This window comes from Colobus angolensis, unplaced genomic scaffold (assembly GCF_000951035.1).
Source record: "Colobus angolensis palliatus isolate OR3802 unplaced genomic scaffold, Cang.pa_1.0 Scaffold99, whole genome shotgun sequence".
Taxonomy (NCBI): domain Eukaryota; kingdom Metazoa; phylum Chordata; class Mammalia; order Primates; family Cercopithecidae; genus Colobus; species Colobus angolensis.
Genome location: NW_012123931.1, coordinates 3,407,367 through 3,416,504, shown reverse-complemented (window position 1 = coordinate 3,416,504; position 9,138 = coordinate 3,407,367). Strand labels below are relative to the sequence as shown.

The 9,138-nt window shown below is 53.1% G+C and overlaps 1 protein-coding gene across 1 annotated transcript in view; it reads right to left on the bottom strand.

The window, feature by feature from the left end:
* The window catches only part of SCAMP2 (secretory carrier membrane protein 2), a 35,831-nt gene that overhangs the window by 4,013 nt on the left and 22,680 nt on the right, over positions 1 to 9,138 (bottom strand). The window contains exons 2-7 of the mRNA XM_011932886.1: positions 7,447 to 7,515; positions 6,887 to 6,985; positions 4,910 to 5,027; positions 4,203 to 4,331; positions 3,365 to 3,524; positions 1,524 to 1,625 (exon numbers count right to left, since the gene is read on the bottom strand). Of these exons, the coding sequence (XP_011788276.1) occupies positions 1,524 to 1,625; positions 3,365 to 3,524; positions 4,203 to 4,331; positions 4,910 to 5,027; positions 6,887 to 6,985; positions 7,447 to 7,515 (677 nt within the window). The remainder of the gene's footprint in view (positions 1 to 1,523; positions 1,626 to 3,364; positions 3,525 to 4,202; positions 4,332 to 4,909; positions 5,028 to 6,886; positions 6,986 to 7,446; positions 7,516 to 9,138) is intronic.

The window sequence follows — 9,138 nt, the reverse complement described above, 5'->3', positions numbered from 1 at the left end:
TTTTTTTTTTTTTTGAGATGATGTTTCACTCTTTTCGCCCAGGCTGCAGTACAGTGGTGCAATCTTGGCTCGCTGCAACCTCCACCTCCCAGGTTCAAGCGATTTTCCTACCTCAGCCTCCAGAGCAGCTGGGATTTCAGGCTCCCACCAAAACACCCGGCTAATTTTTTTGTATTTTTTTTCTTTTTTTTTTTTAGAGATGAGGGTTTGCTATGTTGGCCAGGCTGGTTTCGAACTCCTGACCTCAAGTGATCCACCTGCCTCAGCCTCCCAAAGTGCTGGGATTACAGGCGTGAGCCACCGCACCCGGCCAACTCAAGCCTTCTGATTCCCAGTCCAGGTGCAAACGGCCGTCACGAATCACAGTTTTTCTACCAGGGTCTTACTTAGGTAACGAGTAATGAAATTGGGTCACTGGTCAAAAGGGACCAGATTAACAACAGCAGGGCAAGAAGCATGAGGGGTGGTGGGAGGGCAGCGTGCACTTGCTTGGAGGGTAAGGGGAGGCAGCCCTTCTCTCCCCACTGCTCTGGACTTGCCAGCTCTGCCGGAGGGAGGGGACCAAAATAGCACCGCCCTTCCAGGCTCAGGCTGTCAGCCAAGTGCCAGTCTGACCTTTCTGCAATGCTCCCCGTGCACTGGAGCAGAAAGGAAAACATAAGCCATCAGCTTTTCTTTTGAGATTAATTTTGAGCTGAGGACTGAGGTATCCTGGAAACTCAAACCAGCTGTATGCTCAAAGAGGGCAGCCAGAAGCAGCCTGTCCAGGGGAGGTGAGGGACCTGTCTCCTTTAGTTACAAGGCATCTGAAAAAAGTCGCAGCTCAGTCTGCAAAGGCCTGGGCATCCATCAGCTTCCAGGAGGGTGTGGCAGGAGAAAAGGAAGAGGCTGCAATCCAGTGCAGGACACTGTCATGGTAGCCTAAAGAGTCAAGTCAAGTTCACCCACAACACCCTAGAAAGTGGAGAGCAGGGAAAGATAGTGTCTTTTTTTTTTTTTTTTTTTTTTGATACAGGATCTCATTCTGTCACCCAGGCTGGCGTCCAGTGGTGCAATCATGGCTTACTGCAGCCTCAACCTCCTGGGCTCAAGCGATCCTCCTGCTTCGGCCTCCCAAGTAGCTGGGACTATATAGGTGCATGCCACTGCACCAGGCTAATTTTTTTTTATTTTTGGCAGAGACAAGGTCTCCCTGTGTTTCCTAGGCTGGTCTCGAATTCCTGGGCTCGAGCAATCTGCCTGTCTTGGCCTCCCAAAGTACTAGGATTCCAGGCATTAGCCACTGCGCCCGACCGATGAGTGTCTTTTGATGCCTTTAGCATCAAGGAGAAAAAAAAAGTGAGTGGCTACTGATAAAGAACTGGAAAGAAGGCCCAAAGCAGATCTGAGTTGGCCCACTCACCCACTCCCCGCCACAGGACAAGCAGGGCACTGGCGGGGCTCTCTGGGAGCTAGAAAACAGGGCAAGAGAGGCTGAGTCCCCTATCCAAAACCTAATTCCCTCTGTGATGCCCAGGTCTCACCTGTCCCCCAGGCCAGGGATGCCAACCAACTGGATGATGTAGATCCCTATTTGACAAAAAAATACAAAGAAGAACACAAAGAAACTGAAAGAGTTGTCGGACCTGTGGAGAGAGAGGGAAATGAGAAGTCACAAGAGGGCTTGGGCCATGTTCCTCAGCATCCTTACTTGGTGTGACATCTCTTTTCACTAGGAGCCAGGAGGCAGCATGGGCAAGAGACAGAGCTCCAGGGGCCCAGCCACACCATCCACAGGGACACACACACACACATACCCCACCATAATCAAGAAGAGCTTGCCTTTCACTGCCTTCCAATTTAAGGGGTCAGTGCTTGACCCCTTCCTTAAAGAGCTGATAAAGTTGCTCCCCCAAAGGACAATATAAAGAGCCTAACGCTCCTGCAGTGAGCCAAGATCGTGCTACTGCACTCCAGCCTGGGCAACAGAGTAAGACACTGTCTCAGAAAAATAAGTAAATTTAAAAATAAAGAGCCTAAGACTCCATCTTCTGGAGTACTTGTGTTTCATAACAGGCAAGAAAAACTAAGCCAAAGGCATAAATCTCTAATAATAAAACTGTATGAGGCCAAGAATTCGAGACCAGCCTGGCCAACATGGCAAAACCCCGTCTCTACTAAAAACACAAAAATTAGCTGGGCATGGTGGTGTGTGCCTGTAATCCCAGCTACTTGGGAGGCTGAGACAGGAGACTCACTTGAACCTGGGAGGTGGAGGTTGCAGTGAGCCGAGACTGCGCCATTGCACTCCAGCCTGGATGACAGGCACGGTGGTTCACACCTATAATCCCAGCACTTTGGGAGGCCAAGACAGGTGGATCACTTGAGGTCATGAGTTCAAGACCAGCCTGGTCAACATGGTGAAACCCCATCACTACTAAAAATGCAAAAATTAGCCAGGTGTGGTTGTGTGCGCCTGTAAGCCCAGCTACTCCAGAGGCTGAGGCAGGAGAATCACTTGAACCCAGGAGGAGGAGGTTGCAGTGAGCCGAGATCGCATCGTTGCACTCCAGCCTGGGAGACAGAGTGAGACTCCCTCTCAAAACAAAAAAACAAAAACAATAGAACTTAAGGATGCGTGGTAACAAAGAACAATCAAAACAAAACAAAACCAAACCTGTACATCTGAGTGGAATAAAAAAAATTTGGGGAATAGGGGACACCAGACAAAACTCTCTCAAGAGCTGAGGACTTCCATCTCTGTGTCCTTGAGGGCTAGAGCACAGTGAGGGTTCAGGGCCTCCAATGGTACAGGGATGGTTCAGCCACTGCCCTATCCCCTCTTCCCAGGGCCTGCTGGGCTCCCAGCCCTGAAAGCATCAACCCTGAGGTACAATTCCAGAACCCCTGGGGGTCTGTAAGGTGTATCCAGCTATGTTCCCGGTATCTAGCTTAGGTGTTGGCACTCTGAGTTATAGGGAAGCATCAATAGTCATGGAGAAGAGCCCTGGAGAGCACTCGTCTGACACTACCAGAGAAGCACACCCTAGAGCCTCAGAAGGGAGTTCCCAAAGAGCGTCCCCTCCCTCTTCCCAGTAACGGCATCAGCTAGACTGGGAGCAGTGGGATGGCAGGTCCCTTCTCTAAGTCTCCTGTGCCTGGTCCAAGGACAGGGCCCAGAGTAGACCTCAGGTACAGAAACTGAAGAACAGGGCCCCCAGTCTGTGCTCTGGGTGGGAACAGAGGAACAGAATGTAGGGAAAGTGGATTTCCCTACATTCTGTTCTGCTCTAAGACTTGGATTGGGTCCCAGGGCCTATAGCCCTTAGCCTGCTACCTGGGGTGCCAGCCATAAAATCTCACCCCTTGCCCCGGCCTCACTCACCTAAAGGCCTTATAGATGGGTCGGTACCAACAAAGGAAGGCACAGGGAGTGAAGATCAGAAACCACAGGATGGAGAGGCCGAAGTCCACTCCCTTGGAGCTGTCACCCGAGAACGAGGCCAGGCAGGCAAGCAGGTTCAGAAACAGAGTCACTGAATGCACTGGGGAAGGGGACAGGACAGAGTATGACTTGTGCCACGGTGGCTGAGGGGCTCCAATGTGGCGGCCACTCCCTAGGAGAGGTGAAGTTCATGCTGCGAAGGCAGCTGCAGAGACAGAGGAGCCCGCTCTGTACCTAGGCAGGGATAGCTCCCAAATCCTGGTTTTATGGGACCTCAAAACCAGGGCTCAAACTACGTTCCTGAGAGGTGATGGGACAGCCCGGGTATCTGAGGGGTGTGGAGGGAGGATGCAGACCCAGGGCTGGTCCTTGGGGAAGGAAGTCTTTCCTTTAGCAATGCTTTTCCCTGGCCCTGGATGGCCCCCGATGGAGCTGCAGGAGAAGTCTTCTTCCTCACCCTTCAGAATCCACAGGCCTGTGGACAGGGAAGGCCTTCACCTAAGAAGGGCCTTTTAGTGCAGTGAGCTCTGAAGGAACTTGGAAGCCTCTAGTTAGTCCCACCCTCAGTGATTTGTGGTCTGGACTGCCCCTTTCAAGGAGGTTTCCAGACAGGAGGCAGCCTGTGGACAGAGTCATCTCCCCAACCCAGCCCAGGCACTGAGGAAGGCTGGAGTCTGCTAAAAGCCTGTATACCAGGGAGGAGCAGCCAGGGCCAAGATGGGGCTCTGAAGTCACACCCAATTCGCCCTTAAGCTTGGAGGGCAGGAGCGGGACTCACACATCCACAGATAGTAGAGCATCTTGCATATCCGCTGGTAGTCGGCAGGGATCTCTGTGGAGAAATCCTGATAGAAGCAGGGCTTCACAGGGCACCACGAGGGCAGGGGGGGCCAGTTGTTGTCTCTCACTGTGTGAGGGAAAAGGAGTGAGGTGAGGGCCCAGCCTCAGAAGGGGCATCGAGGTGCGTGCACGCCAGCACAGTGTATGGGCCAAACAAGGGTTCCCAGAGGGGCTCCAGCAAGCAGGGCTTGGAGTCTGCATGGAGCATGGAGTGGGACGGAACAGGAATGGAACCCAAAGAGATACCAACAAGCTCACACTGAGATAACAGATCCCAAATGCACTGGGAAATACAGAGAGCTAAATGGCCTAAGTGATTATTTTTATTAACAAGCAGCCCACAAGTGTGATAACTCAGTTCATCACCATTAGCAAGGAATTGTGGGACCAATGCCCCTATGCTATCAAAGAGTCAAGGCATTTTAGAGCTAGGAAGGAGGGCAGAAGTAATCTACAGCTATTACAACCACACTACAGGTCTCCTGACTTGCAACGTACTGCTCTTCCGAGGACCAGCGTCCTGTGATGAGAAGAGCCCCACAAAACTCTGAGGCAGCTCAGGGTGAACACTGGGAGGCCCTCCACACAGGGTTCAGGACACTCATCTATGCCAGGCAGGGCAGCCCCAGGCCCCAGCAGCCTTACCATGCAAGTTGGCTACAGTGTTCTGCAGCTCCCGCTCCTTGCGTTCCAGTTCAGCAGCTTTCCTGTCCAGTTCTTCCTGCTGCCGAAGCAGGCCCGCCTGGGCTGCAGACACCACAGCCTGGAGAGAACAGGGGAGGTACAGGGACAGCCAGACACAACAAACAGAAACAGTGTCAGCCTGGGTGGGCAGGCAGAGAGGCCTTGCCCCAGGCAGGGACAGCCAGCAAGGAGTCCCAGAAGCAGTCCCCGTCTCCCAGAGTGTCTTAGGTACCAGAGACCACCTTAGAGAGGCCAACCTGTCTTCCACTGCCCCCGCACCTTCCTGGCCCCTTGGCCATGACTAGGTTCTCCTCTGCCCTCATCCCTAAGCTTGAGTTGGGAAAACTAACCCCAGTGGCTCCTCCACCTGTTCCTCATACTGGGTCAAGGCAGAGCTCAGTGATTGTGACCTTTGGGAAAAAGACCTCACAAGAAACTAAACTATAACAAGAAACCCACAGACCCAAGCCTCATTTGAAGAGCCTGGGTGTATGTGTGAGAAGGAAAACAGTGCAAGCCTGCTAGCAGTGAGTAGAAAAGGGAGACATGTGAGGGCAGATGGCCTCAGGATCTGCACAAGCACCCTGCCCCCTGGCCTGCCCCCAGGAGCTGCCTCTTGAGGTCCCCCTAAACTGCGACTGGCTACACCCCAGGACAGCCCCTTAGGTGTGGCCCTGCCCTGCCCTGCCTGGCTTTAGTGGTGTGCAGAGTCCATACTTATCTCCTCTCCAGGCAGGGCAGAGCCTCTGAGTGACAGTAAGGGACTGACTGTACATGAGGCTGAACAGACCTGGCCCCGGGGCCCTGCACCTGCTGGCAGCTGCTGCCATTTGGGCCAGGTTCCTCCTGATAGATGAAACTCCAGTCCTTTTTAGGGAGAGATCTCAAACTGGTCATCTCACAGGATGACAAACCAGGCACATGTGTACACACACATGTATACACACACCAACCTCTCCAAAAACTCTTCAAAGACCTAAGGCTGCCTTGGGGAGGCAAGTTTCAGGCACTGGTGGCAGAAGCAGGAGCAGAACTGACCCCGCTGTGCCATGCTGGGGGTCTTGACCTCCTCCAAGTCTGTGACATCAGTTGAGAAGGACCCAGCTCCCTACAGCCCACCACCCAGCTGCACAGAAAGGCACCTCCACATGTAAGGGCTGCCTCACCTCCACAGGGCTCTGGGGCCTGGGAGGAGCGCTGGGCAGGCTCTGGGTGCCCTGCCCTTCTTCCTGCTCATCTACACTAGGCCTACCTTCGGAAGCTTTCGCATGTAGCTGTCTCTGAGAATACTTTCTCCTCCTAGGAGCATCTGCCTCTCTGAGAGCTCGCTCGCTGCCAGGAATTGGGCAGGCGGGAACTTGCCGGCCTGTCTAAGCAGGAGCTGCAACACACAACTCCACCGTGGGTCACGCTCATAGGGGCAACGAGGAGCACGGCAGGAGGGCAGTGAGGCAGTGCAGTGGAACACCAGGCACAAAGCAGAAAAGATTCACAGTATTTGGTGAAGGGACAAAGGGATTCACAGTATTTGGTGAAGGGACAAAGGAAGACAGGAAGGAAGGTGAGAATCAATGAAGTTAAAGAAAAAAGAAGAGAGATTCTGGGCCCCAAGGAAGAGAGAACAAGTCAAAGGCCTGAGGAGGACCTGGAGGGGTACAACAGGGACAAATGCCCTCTCTGAAGGCACCAAGGAGCCCAGCCTGGTGAGTAGAGCTTATTTCTCAGTGGTGGTGGTGGATGGGACGGAGGGAGTAAGGATATTAATTGGCAGAGCAGCCTCTCTACTTTTAGGTGACCAGCTCCAAACAAATTAGCAAGAGGGCCCTTAGGGGGCCAAGGCTGAAGGCTCTCTGCTTGCCCCGAGCCTCAGGGCTCAGCTACTGGTCTGGCTGATTCCCTCACTGGAGAGAAAAGACCAGAGTTCTTTGTCAGCAGCACCTGGGGGGTCGGCTGGGTTGGTTCCACTGATGGCTGGAGAACCGCTGGCTGCGAGGACCCAGGGAGTTGTGTGACAGGAACTGTTGTCGCTGCATTTGTCTACATGGAACAAATCAAAGGACAGAAGTGAGTGGGACTCCACTAGTTGGTGACGAGGGGGCAAACCCACAGCAGGATGGGTGATGTGCCCCTGCCTGTGAGGGGACTCCCTTGGGGCCTGCACTGGGCCTTCCCCTGTGGCTTCCCAGCCAACAAGCCTCAGGTTCAGGCCATCTGATCCCTAACCCAGCACCCCTGGGCTCGCTGGGTCCAGCACTCTTGGGCACTGCCCTGACCTCCTTGGGGAAGGGCCCTGGTCACAGATCTCAAGGAGAGAATTTCACAGAGCGTTTGGTGGCTTTCCCATCCTTACCCTGCTTCCCGGGTTCATGTTAGGACCGTCCCTTTGAGGACTGCCGCTTTTCAGAGCTGCTTCTGTCCTTGCCAAGGCTCCCTGCCCCGGAGACCCCAGCACCACCCCAGAGGGTCACGGGACTTGGAAAGAGGGCCTGCTCACCAACCTCTGAGAAGGGGTTGAATTCCGCCAGGCCGCCCTGCGGGGTGTTCGTCAGCTGGGTCACAGAGGGATCCTGAGAAGGTGAAAAAGAGCCCTCAGACACAGAGGAGAAAACCCTGGCCAGGGCCGGCGGGCGAGCCAGTGACACCTGACTGAAGTGGGGCTGCTGATCATGCTCCTGGGATCCTGAGAAACCTCTCTCTGGAAGGGTCCTGTGCCTGCCCCTGCCACACCACAGCTGTAGTCCCTTCTCCCTGGAAAAGGTTCAGCCCAGGAAAGACACAGAGCAAGCTTTACCCAGAAGCTTGAGACCACACAGGCTCCTGTTGGTACCCTATACAGATTCAAAATGGTTCATAGTATTTACCTCTAGGGAGTGGGGGTTTTTTTGTTTTTTTGTTTTGTTTTGTTTTTTACAGGGTGGGGTGCTGAGGGGCAAGTGAATGGGGTGATGAGGGCTGAGAGTTACTATTGACTTTATACCCTTTCTGTACTGTTTTATTTATTATTCATTTATTCCTCTTACTTTTTATTTTTTTATTTTTTCGAGACAGAGTCTTATACTGTCACCCAGGCTGGAGTGCAATGGCGTAATCTTGGCTCACTGCAACCTCCGCCTCCTGGGTTGAAGCGATTCTCCTACTTCAGCCTCCTGAGTAGCTGGGACTACAGGCGCCCGCCACCACACCCGGCTAAGTTTTGTATTTTTAGTAGAGACAGGGTTTCACCATGTTGGCCAGGATGGTCTCATCTCTTGACCTCGTGATCCGCCTGTCTTGGCCTCCCAAAGTGCTGGGATTACAGGCATGAGCCACCGTGCCTGGCCATTCCTCTTATTTTCCAAAAGATAGTCTAAGGTAGTCAGACACAGCTCATGCCTATAATCCCAGCACTTTGGGAGGCCGAAGCGGGTGGATCATCTGAGGTCGGGAGCTCAAGACCAGCCTGACCATCATGGAGAAACCCTGTCTCTACTAAAAATATAAAATTAGCTGGGTGTGGTGGCACATGCCTGTAATCTCAGCTACTTGTGAGGCTGAGGCAGGAGAATCACTTGAACCTGGGAGGTGGGGGTTGTGGTGGGCCCAGATCGCACCACTGCTCTCCAGCCTGGGCAACAAGAGCAAAACTCCGTCTCAAAAAAAAAAAGATAGTCTAAAGTTCTAGAACAAAAACATGCTGCTGGCTGCCAGTACTGATTTTATTAAATCGGGCACACTTGCTAAGAGCAGAGACATGATAGGCTCAGATGAAAATCCAAGAAAATGTTTTTGGGTTTTGGGGATTTTTTAAAGTCTTTTCATAAAATCCAAGAATGTCCTCAGAACACAACCTTGTCTCCTTTTCCCATCTGATCTCTGCATGGGGCTCTGCTGTCCTCTTTACTGCGCCCCCTGCTGGCCTGGGGCAGTTGTCCTCACCCTGTCCTGCCCCCAGGAGAGCTCCTCCGCACCCTCCCCTTCCTGGTAACAGATGCAGGGCTCAGGTCCAGCTTCACAGCCATGCCTGGGCTCCATGAGGAACAGCCCTGAGGGTGGCCAAATTCAGGGCTGTTCCTGCCTGTGGAGATACTGCTTGGGTTCCACACCTCACCCCACACTCCTGATTATTAAACCAGATGCTTCCATACTTCAGGCCCAGCCTCACCTCCACCGGAAGGCTCTGTAGAGCCAGTTCTATTTTTTTTTTTTTTTTT